This window comes from Neolamprologus multifasciatus, chromosome 18, assembly GCF_963576455.1.
Source record: "Neolamprologus multifasciatus chromosome 18, fNeoMul1.2, whole genome shotgun sequence".
Taxonomy (NCBI): domain Eukaryota; kingdom Metazoa; phylum Chordata; class Actinopteri; order Cichliformes; family Cichlidae; genus Neolamprologus; species Neolamprologus multifasciatus.
The window spans coordinates 34,185,324-34,207,498 of NC_140456.1; the positions used below are offsets into that span (position 1 = coordinate 34,185,324).

Sequence of the window (22,175 nt, forward strand, 5' to 3'; positions counted from 1 at the left end):
GCTGATATGCTGCCTAATTTCTGGGACCATGTGGTCTGGAGCAATAATTAGAGTTTCTGTTTAGTTGGAGAAAATTGTCATTTAACTATTTGTTGATTTCTGTCAGGCAATTACTTAAATTAGACAATTTATAAAACTCAGACATTTTGAAGGAACAGTATAGTTGGATGTCATCAGCATAGAGATGATAGGAGATATATTTATAGCGCTTAATAATTTGGCCTAGGGGGAAATACATAAAGTAAAAAGAGAATTGGACCCAGGACAGATCCCTGAGGTATTAGGTTCAGCTGTGTTCCCCTCTGGTGTGTCAATCCCTAATTACCTTGTGTGTTTTTATAGTGTGAGCCTGCCTGTGATCCTTGTCGGTTTGTCTGTGTTATTCAGTGTTTCTCCGCGTCTCTCTGCCCTGCTTCCTCCGTGTCCGTGTATCATCCTGTGTCCTTATGTTTTCAGGGTTGTTTATTAGTTTTTCCCAGTCTAGGCTTTAGTAGCTCCCTGTTCCTTATTTCCTGTTTTTGTACTTCACCATCAATGTAAATAAACACTCACTCGCACCCCAGCCAGTTGGTGCATTTTGGGTCCTTTTCTCGTAACACCATACGACTGCTGCCCCAGCCGTGACACATACTTAGTTACGTCTGATTGTAATCAATTAACCTGATAATTAACATACAGTTTTCAAACAGTGAGATAAGAAATTTGAAAGTATCAGGAACATAGAGAACATGCAAACTCCACAAAACCTGAGGAAGGTTCAGACCTACAGGCCTTTTAGCTGTGAGATGACTGAGCTAACCACTGCAACACTGTCTATCTAACAGCACTGCTACTAGGAGAAACCTCAGCAGTCAAATTAGCTGCCAGGATTAATGTTAATTCAGTTGGTAACTTGATAAAATGAAACGTGTTTTTAAAGGGATTTTTGCAGCTACAACTCTAATGCGTCCAACTGTGTAATGCTTAACACGCTTAATTAGCAAGCAAAAGGTTGCTGGTTTGATTCCAGTGGAGGACACAAATGCTTTTATTTGTGTTAGGAAGAATATCGGATGTAAAGTTCTTCACCCTTGTGCAGAACTGTAGTATCAAACGTGTTCTTGAAAAGCAGTACACTCTTTTCCCCACTCTACAACACTGTGTTAAACAGTCTGGTTAAAGAATTAATACATGTCCTGACTTCCACAGCTATATCATCTGAAACATCTGCCTTTCCATTTTTCATCCTCTTCATAGCTGCCCTCACTTCCCACTTACTAACCCTCTCCACTTCCTGATTTATTCATTTTTCCCTAGTTTTACACATTCATCAACTCCTCTATGTACTCCTTCTCGGCACACTCTCTTGACTTGTTTCACATTTCCATCTTTGTCCTTAAACACTCTAACCTGCTGCACATCCTTTACAGCTTGATCTCATTGTCTAGCCAATAGATACAAGTGCTTTTCTTCATTAGTGTTCAGTGTCACATACAACTCACTCAAGTCTTTTTCCTTGCCTTTGTCACTTCTTTCTGCCATACGCCTATTTTCCCAGTACTCCTGTCTACTTCTTTCATCTCCCTGACTTCTCATTTGCTAACTGCTTTCTTTTTCTGTACTTCCTACTTTGTCCAGCGCATATAACAAACACCTTCTTTGCAATTTACCTTAGCAACTCAACTTTACTTTATCACCCAGAGCCCCCAGCACCACATTGCAATCCATTATTTTTTTTCATACTCTACCTTCTGCATAAGGTGTAGTCCTTCTTTGTGCACCCGCAAGTCATGTCAAGTCAAAGTTAAGTTATATAGCATGTTTTAAACAACATCTGTTGACCAAAGTCTCGTACAAGTTATACAAAATATACACTGAATAGAAACAGTCACTAAATTAACAATAATATAAACTGAAAATCAAATAAAAGTAGTAAATAAAACTGTGATTGAATAAAAAGCCAGGATATTCTGCTCAACTAAACCTGAAAGCAAGCAAAAATAGGTTTTCAAAAGTCTTTTAAAATGATTGAGAAAGTGGACAGCTTTATAAAAAGATACGTTGTTCCAAATATTAGGAGCCACCACTGAAAAGGCTACCGCGTCTGCTTTTAAACTCATCTCATCTTAGGCAAAGTGGAAATCAGTGCTCTGGTAGGCTTATGGGGTGTAGCCGCCAGACATCTGCTTTATATTTTGATTTACGATTGAGTTCATGTTTGTTTTATAATTCATAGATTCATTAAATAAGTCATCATTTCAGGATTAATAAATATGAAAATATATGTTGTGTTTACCTAAAGTAATGTTATGTCACTGTTTGGGACTGGAACCTAAAAAGGGGTGCCTGTCACTTTAAGTATGTAAGTGCAATAGCAGCATGAAACCCTGGGTAGGGGGAAGGGGAGGAGCATGGACAGAGAGGTGAGGAGTCTCACGGTTTTCTGACCGTGTGCACAGGTAGTTCTGGATAACTGCTTATTTTTTGGAACTTTCATGCTTATTTAGGAAGGAGTTCATTGTTACATCTGTTTATTGTATCATTATGTCTTCTAAAAGTAAATGTTTTAAAGAGAGATGGAAGTGATCTGGGAATATGGTATTTTATCATAAATTGGATCCTGACAGCATTTTCATGACCATATTTTCCATACAGCTTCTGCAGGATATTCATATGTGAAGTAAACTGTTTCATACAGATTTATTTAGATGTGTCTACATACCTAACGGCCAACCTCTTGTCTGACCACTTGAGCGGCCTACAGGTAGACTTGCTCTGGCCTTAGAGCCCCTTGTAAAGGCAGCAGATAGGGGTATCATCTCTCCACCAGATATGCTACTTGAAACCAGCCTGTTCTGCTCTTTCACCAAGTGTGGGACACCAGCACCTTGGGGACTGTCAACAAACCAGGGACTCCTTACCTGGATTGAAAGAAAAAGCAAAAAGATTATGATTATGGGAGAGAGGAGAAAATGGTAAAAAAAAATTTTTAAAAGTGCTTCTACTAGAAATCAAATCTTATGTTAAGGGACATATATATCCATATATATTAGGGCTGTCAAAATTAACACATTAACGCAGCTTAATCCATCATCATGACTAGGGATGGGTACCAGTATCCGGTGTCATGATGGCACCGGTTCTGACATAAACGGTAGTAACCAGACTGAAAAGCAGCGCACATTTCGGTGCTTTATTTTCCTGAGCTGTCATACACTTTAGATTCTAGCCAATCATTTTACGTTTCCGAGGATAGTAGGCGGGTCCAGGTACGTACATTCTTTTAGAGCAGAGCTACAGATTAAAAATCCCGAAGGCGAAGCGGTCAAAGTCTGGCTGTACTTCACAGCAAAAGATGCAAACTCAGCAGCTGCAACAAGTGCTTTAAGCTGATACTGTGATGCTGTCAAAGGAGGTAACACCTCAAATCTGATGAAACACCTGGCGACGTATAGCGTTTTTTTAAAAAGCCGAGAAATGCACCGTATTTGATAGCTTGCTGCGAGACCTCACACCGAGCACATCTACTGCGGGTGTGGTGCCTGTTATCGACCCGGAGTTAGCAACATCCCCCAAAAACCCGAAGAGGAGAGTCCTGGCCCCTAGCCCTGCCAGTGTAGCAGAAATGATGAGGATGATGATGCAGCAGCAGCCGTTCTTCTCTGTGTGAGTAGCTTCATGTTGTTCGTGTGTAATTTACGTTGAGTAGGCTAACCACGTTATTACATTAATGCATGTAAGGTGAACTAGCAAACATCATCATAGCTACATGCGGCTGTCTTCTTGTTTGATGGCAGATACTCCCTTCACCCAAAAAGGCTAAAATGACCAAAGAAAAAGTGGAAAACAGTTAAACATGAGAGGTTTTTGGACAAAGTTTGTGTTCTCCATTCTTTAAGCACCGGTTTGAGCACCGTTTAAGCACCGGCACCGTTTCAAAAGTACCGGTTTGGCACTGGTATCGGATAAAACCTAAACGATACCCATCCCTAATCATGACTAATCTGATTACATTTTTTAACGCAATTAACCATCTGCAGAACACCCACAGAATAACTCAAAATCCTTGAAATGTCCCTGTCAACGCATTTTGGGCAGTTTGTTCCAATACAGTTATCTTGGCACATGCGCAAATGGGCAGTTGATCTGGTAGTAACGGCCAGCAGAACCAGTCAACTCAATATGGAAGATGATAAACAGCACACTGAATAGAAAATTTTAATTAAAAAAACAAGACGGAACAGTTGACCGACATAAAGTACTACGCACATTGTGCAGGAAGGAATTTTCTTTTTACCGAAGCACTTCCAGGGTAAAATTATCACACAAAGCATATGCTACTCGGGGATGCTGCTAGCACTTTGGCTAACGTGTCGCCCAGCTTGCGGCAAACCACTCTCACTGAGCATTGGGGCCTCAGTAAGTCTACCTCAGACAAATTGACAGACACAACTGGCAAGTAGATTGCAACGAACTGCAGAACTATAAATATCGTCGAGGACAAAACCCTTACAAAGGTTTTGCAAGTTGCCTTTCGAGATGCATTGTACGAGGCTCCAACAAGAAGCACAATAATGTCAAAAATTAATGGGCTCTATGACACTGAAAAGGAAAAAAACAAGAGAATTTAGCTGCAGCCAAACATGTCACCCTGTCAGGTGACTACTGGACAGTAACAGTAACTATCTTGACATTACTGCACAACTAATTACTGCGCATAGGAATTAAAGTCGCTTGCATTGAGAATATTGAAGACAGAGGAGCGTCACTTCGCAGAGGCATGTGCTGAACATTTCTTAACAATGGCAAGTGAGTGGGAAATTGAAGGAAAAATCACAACTGGAGGGAATGATTGTCCACGAAACACCACAGCTGCAGCTAAACCTTTGCCATTTGAGCATATGCCTTGTTGCATCACTGTGAGTCTTGGTGACAGTGGATTTGTCCAGGTTTCAGAAAATTGTTGGTCAATTCAAACATATTCCAACCAACGCCCCAGAGCTGGAAACACGACAAACAACCCAGGGAGAGCAGAAGGAGCCATTGATCCAGCAGAGCCACAAACTTGTGATGCTGATGCCACAAGAAAGAAATGCTTTTTTTTTTTTTTAATTAATTGATTAAAGAAAATCCATTTCTTGTTTTAATAACCATTTTGTTCTCCTTCCATCTCTTCCTCTGTCTGTGTGTTTTCACTACAGGTATGTAACTGAGATTCTGGGTGGGGAATCCTATATTTCCTGCTCAGTGGTACTGCCTGCCCTGTCACACTTGCATCATGTGATGGAAACCTCTGATGATGACTCTGCATATGTAACTAGGTTTAAAACAGCATTCCAAGATCACCTAACCTCCCACTAGGGCTGCTCAATTAATCGAATTTTAATCACGATTACGATCTGGGTTTTCAACGATCATTAAAAATGACTGAGCCGATTATTAGCCCCTCCCCTTTACTCTCGCGCTGCTCCGTGTGGCAAATCGAGCGCACCTCTCTGCATTTCGAACACGTGTCACAACAATTAAGAGCAGCGGTCCCCAACCTTTTTTACGCCACGGACCGGTTTATGCCCGACAATATTTTCATGGACCGGCCTTTAAGGTGTCGCGGATAAATACAACAAAATAAAACTAGTACCGGTACCGAAAAAAATTTATTCATAACACACGTGAAAAGACCCAGGAAAACAGAGTTAACGATAAAACGATAACAAAATAACGCTGAAAACCGATAAAAACCCTGAAAACTATACATTTCACACCTGAGCCTCAACTCTCGCGGCCCGGTACCAAACGACTCACGGTCCGGTACCGGTCCGAGGCCCGGGGGTTGGGGACCGCTGATTAAGAGGACCCGAGGGAAGCTCGGAAAGCTCAGCAGAAGTTATTTGGAGAGGAGAGTGACTGCTGTTGGTTGAAAAGAGGTAAAAAAACTTCAGTGGTGTGGAAACATTATGGGTTCAGAGTCAGACGTGGATCAAGTAGACACAGTGTGTAAACTTTGCTACAGTGTCGTAGCTGCACCACAGAGCAACACTGCAAAGTTCACTAAACACAGATGTTTACATTTTTCATTTATTTCTTATATTGCAAACATTTGCACTGTTATCAGTATTTGCACTATTTTATATTATTTTTTAAAGTCATTATTCAACACATTGTTATTATTAAATAAATATTGTCAAATAATCGAGATCTCAATTTCAGTGAAAATAATCGTGATTATCATTTTTGCCATAATCGAGCAGCCCTACCTCCCACCAAGAAAACGTTATCAACAATGTATGTCTCCAGATTGCCACAGCTTTGGATGCTCGATTGAAGTGCCTCCCCAAGAGTGACAGAGAGAGGGTGTGGCCCACACTTGGAAGACTGCTGCATGATCAATCCCCACCTCAGACTTGTGAAGATAAGTCACCCAAGAAAATGAGTCCTTGACAGATGAATCAGATGAGGAGTTTCTGCCTGACAGAATCATGCACTTGATTCTGTAGCTCATTCAGGAGCTGCTGGCTTGCAAATATCTGTCCACTCCTGCAACCACTGTTCTGTGTGAGAGACTGTCCTCAGTTGCAGGCAACACTGTAAATAAGAAGCGGTCAGCTCTCCTCTCGGACAATGTCAACAAGTTAGTTAGTCTCAGTAACAGGGCCACATTAATGTGGATAAATGTTTACAGAAAGTTTTTTGTAAACATGAATGTTAAGATGTTCAATAAACATGTTCTGCAGGGCTGTTCGATATAACGATGTACAGGGTGGGCATTTCTATGGATACACCGTAATAACATGGGAATGGTTGGTGATATTAAAGTCCTGTTTGTGGCACATTAGTATATATGAGGGGGCAAACTCCTCAAGATGGGTGGTGACCATGGTGGCCATTTAGAAGTCGGCCATCTTGGATACAACTTTTGTTTTTTCAATAGGAAGAGGGTCATGTGACACATCAAACTTATTGGTAATGTCACAAGAAAAACAATGGTGTTTCAACGTAACTTCAACATCTTCAACAAAGTAGGAAACACATTATAATATATGATTGTAAAAGTAGAAAAGTCAAAGTTTATCATCTTGTCCATATCTGCCTGCACCCTCTCTCTCTTGTCCACTGTCCACACTAATCTGTCTTAGCTTTGCTCTTCTGATCTGGCAGCTCCGCTCCAGAGTAGGGCTGTGCGATATGACCAAAATCTCATATCCTGATATAAAACATCTATCGTCCCGATAACGATATAAAATCACAAAAATGTAACATTTTCTGTAAATTCTGTGAATCTCGGGCAGCTCGACTTGCGTGAAGTGTTTCCAGCTGCGCGTCGTGTACCTGGAGTCGACTGTTTTAATCGATGCATGAAACGATACATTTTTAGACATAAGTTGTAACGGCGCCGTTTTCTTTGTGAGTATTTATTACACGGCGTGCTGCGGGGAAAAGCCTGTTCTAACGTTTGAGTCTAAGGTTTATTTTTTAGCACCTGGCGGCTCTTTTTTACTTCTCATCCGTAAATAATCTGCTCTTTCACCTGATTCAGTTTATTTTGAAAAGTCTCAGCAAGATCTTGAGCTTTATTGTGAAAGGTTTATGTGGAACATAAACAAGCGAACACGCGATGGTGTTACCGTCGTTGTTGCTAATGACAACGCAAAAAAACAGGCGCTTGTCCGTCCGTAGTGTGGTTATATTAAATATAAGAGAAAGAGAGAACTTTAAGAAATTAATAATAACTACAGTGACATCAAAACCATGAAAAAATATTGCCGTAAAGAGTTTATTTTGCGACACCCCGAAACAAACGATAGCGTAAAATGAAACGATCGACGTTTTTATATCGTCATCCGATATATATCGTTATATCGAACAGCCCTACTCCAGAGTTCACTTTTTAATTTACTCGATTACTTCTCCACACTCTGGACTCTTTGCTCAGTTCAGCTATGGTTCCCCTGTTGCTCTGTATGGACAGCAACCCATGCATTTCTCCATGTAATCTGCTCATGGCTCAATATTCCACCTGAGATCTGCTCAGCTTGCAGTACTTATTCATCTTTTATCTAGCTACAGTCCATTAGCTGCTACATTCACAATAATGCTGTGATGTTGTCTGGGCGGGCCTTCCCCACACCTGACCTACGTGAATACCGAAAACAAAGAAACAATGTATGTATGCACAATTAAGTTAATTCATAACTTAATGAATTAACAACATAATGAAACATAAAGTAACATGTGACTGAATATTTGCTTTAATTTGCTGAATATTTGATTTTGCTGGCAACATAGTGTTTACACAAACAAACCTGGGACCGTCAGTGCAGCAATGTTATTCTGACTATAGCAAATCATAGTAAATAAATATATAGAGAGAATAATGTGCTTAATGTGCAAAAAGTCAATATTTCTGGGACAAGTTGAAAGTTTTACGACTGCTCATCCACTTTGTCACACAGGGCACCAGAACCATTGTCTCCTGTGGGCTGCAAGCTGGGGGCCTCTATGGATTGTGTGTTAGTTTATCCAGTAATTGCCAGATGACATTGGAATCTGGGAGTTCAGAGGCTGGGTCAGCTCAATGCCTCTCCTTTATGTGCCACTAGCTGTTTCTGCGCAGGGTTTTTGGTGCACTGTGTCAAAGCAATCTGGGAAGCCATAGTTTACTCTACCGACTTATCTTAGGAGACGATAGCGATTATGAGGCAGTACCCAATGTATTTTCAGTTGAAAACATTGGAAGCCAACACTATCATGCCGCAGGTACTGGGAGTCTCCCTACAGCCTAGAAGCTAGCCTCTGGTAGCTTCTCAGTTTCACCTGGACACAGGTCCCAGTTCCCCTCCAAAGCAGCACAAACAAAGTCACAACACAAAAGAGAAAAAAAAAATCAAAATTGACAAAGGCAGACAACTTAAAACTACATTGTTGGCCTCATACAGTTATTATCTTATGTTAACCCACAATCGTCGAACTTCTTTCATCTACGTGAAATTCTCAGAGAGTGAGAAGAGGCTGCAGGTCAGACTCAAACCCTGAATGGAGCAATGTTATTTTTGTATGACTGTGTTATGAATGACATTTATTTTAATAATCGGATGACTGCTCAAGATAGGAGATTAAAATTTTAGGGTCCACGAGAGAGAAAAGCACACCAGGACATCAGAGGAGACAGAATAAGAAATACATAAAACATCATTAAAAAGTCTAAAAAAGGCAAGATTCCCTTTTGTGATGTAATTTGAAATGAGATCAAATAATATGCAAGGCTATTTTAGCATGTTTAAAATAATTTGGGACTGAACCTTTCCACATTAAAGTGTTTATAATTATTAAAATTCAATAGAATAAAACTTATAATAAAATTCAATGCAAACAAAAGAGTAGTCTAGAAGGAAGGACATAATCAAGGTTTAACCATCAGTCTGCATTTAGCATCCATCAGTCTGTCTCTCTCACATTACAAGCAACAACCTGCATCCCAGCTATTTAAAGAAAGACAGCTGCATCATCAGCAGGGCGCACAGCCAAAGATAGAAATCACACAAAAACACACAAAGATAATAATTCAATATGACCAATAAGAGCTTGAGGCTTTGTGTTTTAAAATTTAAAGTAAAAAATGGCAGATATAATTGCTATGAGACTGTTAATATTCCAAAGTTGTGATATTTCATAGCGAATAATCACACAATTATTTGTTTGTGAATGTATATTAGTTTGTTAGAGTCTCTAATGCACATAGGTGTAAATTTGAAGAGAGACATATTTAAAACACACCGCAGCTTCAAAAAGAAAATAAAGTAGGTTGAGAGGACAGTAATGTCTTACTGTGGCCCCCACTTACTGGAACAGAAAATAAAAACCTCCCCATACAGCTAACAGTACACTGCAATAATCATAATCCCGGGCTCACTGCTTCAGCAGGCTGTTATGGCTATTATGACTCATCTGAGCGCAAACAGACAAACTTGTGAGGAATGCTCATTCCTGCGCAAATGTGCAGAGTTGTTTTTCTTAATGACTACGTGTGGAAAATAGATATTAAGAAACAGCGTCTTCAGTTCTTGTAGTTCTTTCACCTGGTGGACTCTTCGCCTACAACAGCAGTGCTGGGTCAGAACGGTGATTCCACCCGTTGAATACCTTAAATGATGGTACCTTTCCTTTCTGTTTGTGTTGGCTCTCGTCACATGCTGACGTAATAGTGACAGACATCAGACGCAGACGCATAATGACGCGTTGATGGAGCAGCTTGTTGAGCCGGCTCCAAACACTCAGGAGCTTGTTTATCGCAAGTTGAACGCTAATGTAAAGTTCATATCCTGCTAATCGCTTTGGCTGCTTTTACACTAAGTTGTCTTTTAAGTAGTAGAAAAAGAGCGGCTCAGAGGAACTGTTGGTCTTTACAGATAAATTAGAGGAACTTACCTGGAGGAGATGCTTGGTGTCAGCAGTGCGGCTTTAGAGTTTTAGCACTTCCTCTGTAACTTAGCTCTAAGGCTCAAAATCAAGTCCTGCGGTTTCACGGCAGTTTTAAGGTTCTTTTCTCTGACTTTTGAGACGTCGTAGTTTCTACATGCTGCATGTTTCTCTGCTTGGATCAGGTGCACTGACAAACTCCACCCCTTTCCACCGGTTGCTGTTACAACACAACTCCACCTTAGCAAATAATGCTGGTTGTACCGGTCTAACTGGGAGAGGCAGTAGTACTACTTGTGAAATTTATGACAAGCTACAAGACACCTCATGCCCCTCCAGCATTACCACTATAACAACACACATACGTCGTTTTTAAAAAGAAAATACAAACCAGTAACTGATAAATGTCTGTCAGCAACAAAAATGTTGATAACACTTAGAAGATCATTAAAATGAAAACAGGTTGTTGCTGGCCTTAAAATGAATAAAAAAATAGTCATAAATTTGCTCCACATTTCATTTTTCAAACACTGCTAATGATGAACGAATCTTACCTGCTCGTTTGTGCAGTCCTGATGTCCTATGATAATGGTTTTATGTTGAGGATATTTTTGCCTCACATGGTCCAGGACCTCTTTCTTCCTCTCCACATGTATGTGCTGCATTATGAGGCTGTCCATCTGGCTGTGTCTGCTGCTGCTGTTATTGGTGGGGTAGCTTCGAGGTAAGGTGTTGGGAGAGCATCGATGTGGACTGTAGTCAGGGTTAGACAACAGGCTTCTGGAGGTGTGTTCTTTCGTCTGTAGCAGACAGTCTAGGCTGTTGTCCCCCACAGCAGAGGCAGAAGAGGCTCTTGAAGGGGAGATACTTGGATCTAAGTTGGAAGGATGAGAGGAAAAAGGAGTGATGGTAGAGGAACGAAGATTTACAGGAGAAAAAAACTTATATGACAGGATGACTTTTTTCAGCTTAACATTATTTAGTTGTCAAGAAAAGAAAGTATGCTGTGCTACGAAAGATTTGTCTCCAATTAACCCTTTAAGACCTACCATAGAACCAAGTCCGCCAGAGCTTATATTATATGTTTACATGCTGTGGAGCCATTTTTGGGAGCATTTCAAGTTGCTATACATCAATACAACCATTATAGCCCAAGTTTTAATAATATGTCTGCATTAAGTGCATAGTAATTACATAAATTGAAAAAAAGGGCAATAAACTACAAAAAAATTGAAAATCGTTTTTGTTTTTTTAACATATATTTCTAGTTAGAGAAATTTAAGAGGCTTATCCCTCAAAACTGTAAATACAAAAAAGTTGCACAAAATAGTTTCCCACCACAGGAAATTTACTTTGAGTGTCTTCATAGTTTTATTTTTGAAATACACCAATTTTTATATACTGCAGGAAAAATGAAAATAAATATTATAATGCAAATTTGCAAAAAAGCAGCATATGCATCAAAATAAACTATTTCCAGCAGTGCAATATGAGTCCTAAGCATCCCAGAAACCACACAGAAAGTCATAAAGTCAAACATAACTTTTAAAAACACCAGTATAGGCTCATGAGGCCCTGATGGTAAAAAACTACATTTCCGCAAAATGACGTCACTTCCGGTTTCAGGCAGGTCATGGCGGACATGCGAAAGTTCGCGCTGATGGACGTAGGAAGTGTTATGAACAGCTGATCGGATCGGCAAAGCGTGTTTCTGGAATATTATGTTTTTGTTGCTGCAAGCGCTTTTTATGCAGTTTTTGCAAAGTTATATGTGGAAGGAAACTGTGACCGAGGACAAGCTGATGGCAGAAGATGTAAGTACAACTCCTCCGGTTTCATATGCAAAAAAAATTATTGTGCTAGCTTACGTGGTTGCAGAGCTACCGGGATTTAAAAATAGTTACGCAAAACAGAGCGTGTCCGCTCCGACCGGCTTTAAAGAGTTAATAATGCTTGTAACCCAATGTCGACATTTGTAGACAGTTATTTTTTTATTTCTTTTATCATGACAGAGTTCTCAACTTTGAATTTTCAGTGTATGAGAGTTGATCTCTACCATTCTCAATCTGACGCTCTTCTGTGGATTCTTTTGTCATGTTTGTTGGTGGTTGTGTCTCTGTGGTCTTTTTATGTCTTTCCTCAAATCTCTGTTGTTGGAATGGCTTTAGCTCAGGAAGTTGAACACGGCATCTATTAATCAAAATCCCTGGCTATTCCAGTCTGAAAGCTAAGTATTTTGGACCTTTTTTTCAGTAACCTAAATTGAACACAGAGAACCAGCTGCACCTTGTAATTTTTTAAATGTTTGAAACACTATTATTTCTCACATTTTGTTCATTCAACTAATAGTCCTAATAGAATGTAATATTTAAATTATAGTTATCCATTATACCCTGCTGCTTCCTTATGTTCCATCCTCTCAAAATCTTTCCAGAAATAGGCAAACAGTCTCACTGAACTAATACACGATGGAGCTAAAGGCGCCATATGAGCTGCTAAATTGTTGACTTCAGTCACGTTTTTTAGTCTTAAATTGTGATTAGCTTCACTGATGACCTATGATGCCTCTATGAAATTTGTTTACCAATATGACAAGAGGTCAAGACTAGAGTAGATTCAGCAGAGACCTTAATTCGAGTTCAAATTTTATTTGTCATATACACAATCATACATAATACAATATAAAGTGAAATGCTTGTTGCTGTGCAAAAAAAACTAAAACTAAACATAGACATAAAAGTAAACAAAACTAAACTAGAAATGAAACTAAACTAACTAGAAATTTGCATAATATACAAATTTAAAATTCCAAAATTAACAGTAAAAAATTACAGTAAGATTGAAGGTTCAAAAAAATTATTTAAAAAAATAGAACGTGCAAAAAAAAAAACAAATTTAAGAAAATATTGTGTGCAAGTTGAGAGTGTGCAAATAAACAGTGTGCAGTGTAACAGTTTGAGGTGGAATAAACAGTTGCTGATGTATAGTGATGACTAGGGATGGGTATCGTTTAGGTTTTATCCGATACCGGTGCCAAACCGGTACTTTTGAAACAGTGCCTGTGCTTAAACGGTGCTCAAACCGGTGCTTAAAGAATGGAGAACACAAAATTGGTCCTAAAACCTCTCATGTTCAGCTGTTTCTTTGTAAAAAGATAACAATGTTAGCCTTTTCTGCAGCTATGGGGCATATATGGTATCACTCTTGGCTGGAAGCAGCTTAATCAATGGAAAAAACACAAACTTTGTCCAAAAACCTCTCATGTTTAGCTGTTTTCCACTTTTTCTTTGGTCATTTTAGCCTTTTTGGCCAGGGTGAAGGGAGTATCTGCCATCAAACAAGAAGACAGCTGCATGTAGCTATGATGGTGTTTGCTAGTTCACCTTACATGCATTAATGTAATAACGTGGTTAGCCTACTCAACGTAATTACACACGAACAACATTAAGCTACTCACGCAGAGAAGAACGGCTGCTGCTGCCGTCATCATCCTCATCATTTCTGCTACACTGGCAGGGCTAGGGGCCAGGACTCTCCTCTTCGGGTTTTTGGGGGATGTTGCTAACTCCGGGTCCGATAACAGGCACCACACCCGCAGTAGATGTGCACGGTGTGAGGTCTCGCAGCAAGCTATCAAATACGGCGCATTTCTCGGCTTTAAAAAGGCTTCACCTTGGGCATTTTTAATCTGTAGCTCTGCTCTAAAAGAACGTACGTACCTGGACCTGCCTACTATCCTCGGAAACGTAAAATGATTGGCTAGAATCTAAAGTGTATCATTCCATACCAGTTGGTGGCGGTAATGCACCTTTCAGTTGTTTGCCAACCGCCAATACAAATGTAAGGAAGAAGAAAGTGTATCACAGCTCAGGAAAAAAAGCACCAAAATAAAGCACCGAAATGTGCGCTGCTTTTCGGTCTGGTTACTACCGTTTATGTCAGAACCGGTGCCATCATGGCACCGGATACCGGTACCCATCCCTAGTGATGAGAGAGAGAGTCCAGTCCTACACCTGATTCAGGGACCGAATAGCCTGAGGGAAGAAGCTCCTCCTCATCCTCACTGTTGAGGTCTGGGAGTACTTCCCAGACCTCAACAGTGAGAAGAGTCCATTGTTGGGATGGGAAAGATCCTTTATAATCTTCCTGGCTTTGATCTTGCATCGCTTAGGATAGATGGACAGCAGGTCAGGAAGCTCAGAGTGGAACCCCGATAACGCTCTTGTCTATCTTACCTTGTTACAGCAAGGATCATAACAACCGTAGTGCAGCCAAAATCACAGTGACAGCTTAGTCATCCCATTTAGTCAATGAGAGAACCTGCTGCAACTATAAAAACTAGTCAAGATACAAATAGACCAAGACAGAGTCATGATGAAGAGTGTGCAATTCTGTATAGATAGATTTTAAGACGCGATTTAAAAGTGGTGAGAGAGTTTGTAGTCCGGAGATCTGGTGGAAGTGCATTTGAACTGTGAACTGGAGCAGATGGTGATCTGTGAGTAAGTAGTTAAGCCAACCAGAGAGATAAGAGGTTAACCAGGTGAGTGGTATGTTACTGATGCCAAAAGATGTTAATCTATGAGGAATGCAGTGGCAGATAGTATCAAAAGCTGCTGTAAGGTCAAGGAGAAAGAGGATAGTGATGAGTCCAGCGTCAGCTGCAAGCAAAAAAATCATTTGTGGTTTTTACTAGAGCTATTTCTGTACTATGAAATGAATGATTACCAGATAGAAACTGTTCATACAATTTATTTCTAGTGAAGTGTCTATGAACCTGTGCAGCTACTATATTTTTGTGAATTTTGGCAAATTTGAGGAAAGGCAAATTTAAAATTGCTCTAAAATTATTCAAATTTGTAGCGTCTAAACCATTCCTTTTCAACATTGGAGTTTTCATTGCAGTTTGGAGAGAGGATGGAACAAAACCAGAGATAAGAGAGGAGTGCACGATATTAGTGATCAACAAGCCAAGAGAGGGGCGTGGAAGATTAACAAGCTTAGTGGATTGAGTTTACGCTATGATAACCTTTACTTACTAATAATAATAAACAATAATTATAATATATAATATATATAATAATTACAATAATAATAATTAACAATATTATGTAATATAGAAAACAAAGTACGAGTATTTTCATCAGTGCACTTAATAATAGAAGTGTTGTAAGATGATTTAGCATGATAAATAGCTTCTTCATAATGTTGTATATGACTGAGATAGAGATCCTTAAGTCTTAACAATAGTACGTCCATTTTTGACGAAGACACATTCCAGGTGGGGGCCAACGGCTTTGAGTTGGTGAAGTTCAGATGAATATTAGGAGGCAGAACAGGAAAAGGAAGTTCTTCGACTTGAAAAATATAGTAGCTGTGCAGGTTCATAGACACCTCACTAGAAATAACTTCAGAATGGAGGAATGTAAGAGGTTTAGTCCATTGTTATAGTGAAATACCAAGTCATCTGTGGAAGCTGAGGCATTTAACCCTGGAGAACCCATGGGGTCGGCTCTGACCCCATGGGTTCTCCAGGGTTAAGGTTGGTAAAGGACTAATGCAAACGCCTTACCTAGCAGACAATTTAAATACAGGTATAGGTTCAGAGAATAAAACAAACTTCTCTAACTATATTAAGCAATAAGTATGGAGAGAGCAGAGAGAGAGCAGCAGCAGCCAAAATGCGCCAGCGTCCACTCATCCTGAAAACAGCTTCAACGCTTCCTTGGCTTTGCTAATTTTTATCGCTGTTTCATACGAAACTACAGCCAGGTAGCTGCACCACTCACCACTTTCACCTCCACCAAAAACCTCTTCCACTGGAGACCTGAAGCTGAATCAGCTTTCAAAAAGCTCAAACATCTGTTCCCCTCAGCTCCTGTTCTGATTCATCCTGTCAACACTAAATCATTTGTTGTTGATGTGTCTGATGTTGGAGTCGGAGCAATGCTTTTGCATCACTCTGGACCCCGAGCTACAACCCTGTGCATTGTTTTCATGCTGTCTCTCCCCCTGCTAGAGCGGGCTGAACATCCATTCACTGACAATAAGAACCTCACTTACCTCAAGACAGTTAAACGCCTGGATGCCCACCAGGCCTTGTGGTCCTTATTCTTTGACTGTTTGCTATGTCCTTCCATCCAGAGTCCAAGAACACCAAGGCAGATGCCCTGTTCCACTAGTACACCCCTGACGCAGATCCCTCAGAGCTGTCAACTGGGCCTCATCTCTTGGGGGATTGAGGAAATGATTCGGCAGGCTCTGCCAGATCCAGGAACTGGGCCCCTGGGCTGGCGATATGTCCCCTCAGCAGCATTAGCTTTGGTACTAAGCTGGGCCTACAAGTTTTCATGTCATCATGAGGTAGGTCGGACCATCCCTCTGCTGAAGCGTCACTTCTGGTGGGGAATGACAGAGAAGGATGTGCAGGACTAGTGCTGGTCTTTGCTGGCAACAAGACCAAAACTCAGAAGCCATTGGGCCTGCTTCAGCCTCTATCCATACATTCTTGGCAATTGTGGCAGGATGTAGGCGGTGGTGCCGCGGCTGGGAAGGCGGACGCACCTGCGCAGCATCGCAATCATGCCTCACCAGCTTAAGAGTGGTGTAGGGTCCTGTCATGTTGTTGTTGTTGTTGGTGTGTGGCTGGCAGTTGGAATGCTGCAGCTTAGTCGTGTGAACAAGCTACCGTGTTAATAAAGAGATGCTTACAAGCATAAACATGTCATCGGGTCTGCCGTGGTTTATCACACCCCTGTTCCCATATTTCTCTCGTTTTTGTCACTGACTTACCTGTCTCCACAGGAAAATCAGTAATCCCTTCTGTAATTGACAGATTCTCTAAGGCAGCACACTTCATTGGCCTGGACAAACGCCCCACAGCCACAGAAACAGTGAAGCTTGTGGTATCATCTTCAAACCTCATGGAATCACCTCGGACAGAGGCCCCCAGTTCACCTCATAGGTTTAGAAATCTCTCTGTTCTAGGGGCCCAAGTCAATCTCAGCTCCAGTTACCACCCACAGACCAACAGCCAGACAGAACGGCTGAGTTGGAATCCACTCTGTGTCATCACTCACAACCTGTCCACCTGTACCTCAAACTCCCATCGGTAGAGTAGGCGCACAATGCACACACCTCATCATCCGCCGGTCTCTATTTGAAGCGTCACTCAGCTTGCTTCCCAAGGAGGAGGCGCACGATCTGATATCCTCGTGTTGGTGTTGTTCCCAGATCATCATACTAAAGGTTGTTCCAGGATCAACATTGCAAGTGACCAATCAGAATGTTGTGATGTCATACTTTTGCGACTTCGGGAAAAACCGGCGTAAAACAAAAAACTGTACTTAAGCTGCGAGAAACCGCCTTTGTCCGCCGATCAACGGACCCTAACCCTGACCCTTTAATAAACGCTAAGCAGAATTGATATTGTCCTTGCAACATTGGAATTTCATAAATGCACGAATGGGTTGGTGCGCAAAAGAATAACGTCACAATAATGTGATTGGTCACTTGCAATGTTGAACCTGGAACAACATTTTCATGATGATCTGGGGACAACACCAACATGACGATATCAGATCATTCGGAGGAGGCTGACATCACAAATCCTTCGCTCCGGCACTGGCGCAACGTTTCGGTCAGAACTCTGGAAGCCTTGCATAAAGCTGTCAACCACCAGCACCACCACGGATCAGCTTTGGACACCAGCACCCCAGTACACCCCTGGAAAGAAGGTATGGCTATTCCTCTCAAGTCAAACTCCCGTAAACTGAACCATGGTGCAAGATGGTTCATTGGGCCCTATGATATCGACACCATCATCTCTGTCACAGTTCTGGGTTATTTTGACCCAGCATTTTCATTTTCTTGTATTTTGGTATTTTTCTGTATTATGGTTTATTTTCAGATTCTTTAGTTGTCCTGTTTTGAATATTATAGTCCTACGTTTCAGTGTTATTAAGAGTTTGTTCTTAGGTTTAGTTCAGTGCCTGTCATGTTTCCTCTTTTACTTTGAAGGTCTGTGTCTCATATTAGTGTGTCCAGTCTTACTCTCCGATGTGTTGTCATTATGTTTTATTGGAGTCAGCTGTGTCCTCATGTGTCGCCACTTCTCCTGATCACCTCATGTGTGTATTTAAGTTCAGCATAGCGTCGTCTGTGTTACCTAGTTTCATGTGTTCATGGTTATCATAGTTCCTCTGTATCGTCTGTGTTTGCTCAATTATCTTAGTTTTTCCCAGTGTAGGTTTTCAGTTAGCTCTTACCCATGTTTGCTTCCATTTCAGTAGTATTCATGTCAGCCACAATAAAGGCTCGTTTTTGGTTTGTAACTGAAGTTCAGTCTCCTTGCCTCTGTCTGCTCCTGGTCCACTCACTTCACTCGGTCTGCCCCACGGCTCGACCGTAAAAATCTCACCATCCGCTGTCAAACTCAAACTCCCTACATCTCTAAAGATTCATCCCATGTATCACAGGTTATGCCAGTACTCAGCCCATTACTTTCTTTTCTTTGTGCTACAGCTCTCTGGTCATGCAACTGCTCCACTCATCATTGGATCATACTCCCAGCATTTGCCACCCAGCTTCACGCGCCGTCTCCCGGAATGGGGTTTCAATATCGCACCTACCTGCCCTCTTGTTACCACTCCTCACAGGATCCCTTGGAACTCAGGTCAGCCCTCATCGCGGACCGTCACCCCCCCTTCCACAAAGCATCACAGACTCTTCCTTCAAACTGAGCCATTCACACTTCACTCCTGGATAAGTAGTTAACAGTTCCCCGCTACCCACCTCTCCTCTGTTCACAGTTTACTGCATTAGACCATTACACCCTTGCCATGTCTAGTCACCAAGCCACAAGGTCAAGGTAACTTTATTTATACCCATAGGCAAGGTAAATTTGCTTTACAGAAAAAATGACAGCATTTGGCATCCCTTTAAAAACACACATACCTAGTAAAGATATAAACCTCACTGTGGCACATATATAGTAATTTTAATATTTCGAATCAAAAACAGTTCTTATTTAATTCAGTGACAGCAAAAAAGCTGTTTTTATAACACTTTGTCCTGCATCTCGGAAGTAGAAACCTCCGTCCTGAGGGAAGAAGCTGAAATTCACCCTTTAGAGGACGGGAACCATTTTTAAGGACTGATAAAGCCATCCTCTGTACCTGCTTAGAGTACAGGGAGGCTAAACAAGACTGTGGCTCAGCTATCAGACGACTGGACCATCTCACTATCTGATTTAGAGAGTTTTTCTCTGTGACAGAGGTCTGGCTGAACCATGCCACCAAACAAAAGGATAAAACAGACTCAATAAAAGAACGATAAAACAAAGTTAACATTTTTTGGTCAATGTGGAAATGAGCAAGTTTCCTAAGCCATGAGTCCCTTGTTGAATTTACTCTTGCATTCATGTTCTGTAAATAAAGCTTGTGTGTCTGCATCTGGCTCTGCCTTTGAGTCCACCATCACGTACAGGCGCCTTATGCTAAAAATACTCCATGTATAGTTTAAAGACTTCACAAAGCCTGCAGCTATTAACCTCTGCTCCTCTACTCCTCTTTGTTTGCTAAGATGAAACAATATCTTTTACTTGTACATGTAACTTCCCTCCAGTATCTTCGCTGTAACTTGATTGCATGACTTTAATAAGCTTTGGCATTTCACAGGCAAAGGATTGTTAGTGGAGTTTAAATGTCACTGATTCAGCCCTAACTCCAACCTACTCCCATAGCTGCTGAGAATGATGCCATCAGTATAGATGTGTGGCATTTCCATCCACACCTCACATCTACAGGCTCCGACATACACACATATTGTCACGGATCGGTAGTCCTCTGCGGCCGACCTGCCCGTTGTGCTCGTGTGTGCTGTTTTTTGTTAGTGTCTCCCTCTTTCTCTGTCTCCTTGTGTTTTTGTTTTTCTCTCGCTCCTCGATGTTTTGGTTGCCGATGCAACTTCTCAATCTGGAAGTGTCCAGTGCTGGAGGTAGCCGGACCTCGTCACCCCTCATCAGCTGTGCTGACTGAGTCATAAGAGCAACCTATCTAGCAGTGCAGCCAGGCTCCAGTTAACGCTGGATCATTGAGTTAATCCTCATCAGTACGGCCGTGATCATGTTTGAACTTCGCTTATTGTTTATATTGCCTGTCAACGTGTGTTTTTGTTGTCAGGAATCGGGAGCAGAGAGTGTCTTTCACGAGAGCGGATTCACGGGAGAAGTACGAGAGAGGAGCCACGGGTCGGAGCATGGATTGTTTGAAACTGTTTTTCACTAACATCGCACAGTGGAGAGAACTTTCTGGGAGCTGCTTCGAAGGAGCCACAGAGTAATTGAACTGTATATATTATTTGTACAGTTCACTGTAAATAAATCCACTGTTCTTCCCCCACCAATCCTCAACACATACAGACCCAGAATAACCTGTTTTAAAAAACAACAACAAAACAAAACCAACAACGACAGCACAGCTGATTTACAACACAGGTGAGACATAAGAAACACACTGATTCTGACTGTACTCACTGTTACTTATAAATACTTCGTACAGGTATACCTATTTATCTTCATGTTTCGATGGAAAATATTACAATTATATATTTATAATTTATATAATATATAATTTCAATGATCTCAGTTATCCCATGACAACTGTAAGTAATCTTGATCAGACTTTTAAGACTTGCAGATAGCACAGAAGGAGACTGGCAGGTTAAAACAATGTCAGCTGACAACCATCAGTGCACTAGCACGAGGATATATGTTTATTCAGGCGTGTTTATACACTCCTCAAAAATTATAGGAACAGTTTTTATTAGAGTATATCATCAAGTCATTTACACTTGTGGGATATTAATGTGGTCAGTTAAGTAGCTGAGGGGATTGTTAATCACTAATCAGCTGCTTTGGTGTTAATGAAATAAACAACAGGTGCACTAGAGGGGGGAAGGGAATAAGACAGCCCCCTCCACTCCCCCAAACAGGAATGGTTTTATATATGGAGGACGCTGATATTTTTCCCTTCTGGTCTTTTCTGACTGTACTTTTGCATTTGGCTCAGTGTCAGTATTGGTAGCTTGGCCTGGACACTCCAGAAGTTGCACAGTGGTCCAACTCCTCCAAGGTGGCACATCAACATGTGCCATTGCCAGAAGGTTTACTGTGTCTTCCAGAACAGTCTCAACACCATAGAGGAGAGATAGGAGATAGGAAGTCAAGAAGAGCTGGACAGGATCATAGAAGGTCCTTAACCAATCTGCAGGACTGTTCTCGGCTCCTTTGTGAAGGAGGAACAGGATGAGCACTGATAGATCCCTACAAAATGACCTTCTGCATGCCACTGGTGTGAATGTCTGACCAAAAATGTGTTTTCAAAGTGCTCCTTTAGTATTTTTGAGCAGTGCACATTGCTGCTTGATAGTTCAAATATGAAATTGTCATATTTCAAACAGCTCTATAGTCCACGTTTTGTGTGACGGGACAAAAATTGTCTGTCCTGTATTAGGAGAAATATGCAAATTAACCAGCGCACATTAACGCATCACATCTACACATGGTAGGTTACATTAAAACACGTATTTGTCATGGTCCTGGGTCTCCTGACCCAGCGTTTTTAGTTCTTTGTGATTTTTGTATTATTGTACTTGTGTGTGATTTATTCTATGGTTTCTAGTTTTGATCCCTTGCCCTTCGTGTTTCTCTGTGTCCCCTCTGTTCTGTGTAAGTCTGTGTCTGCATGTTTGAGTTTCCCTCTGTGTCCTTTGGTTTATCGAGT

General features: G+C 41.1%; 2 protein-coding genes and 1 pseudogene across 3 annotated transcripts in view; 1 reads left to right on the forward strand and 2 right to left on the reverse strand.

The window, feature by feature from the left end:
- Window positions 1–22,175, reverse strand: part of tmem68 (transmembrane protein 68) — a 287,792-nt gene that overhangs the window by 65,557 nt on the left and 200,060 nt on the right. The gene's annotated exons all lie outside the window — the stretch shown is intronic.
- Window positions 1–22,175, reverse strand: part of LOC146498450 (uncharacterized) — a 93,784-nt gene that overhangs the window by 56,259 nt on the left and 15,350 nt on the right. The window contains exons 2-3 of one of the 2 annotated variants that reach the window (XM_085141092.1): window positions 10,947–11,266; window positions 2,702–2,900 (exon numbers count right to left, since the gene is read on the reverse strand). In XM_085141092.1, coding sequence (XP_084997218.1) covers window positions 2,702–2,900; window positions 10,947–11,266 — 519 coding nt within the window. The other variant, XM_085141093.1, reaches the window with a different exon arrangement.
- Window positions 3,085–6,387, forward strand: LOC146498451 (uncharacterized; annotated as a pseudogene).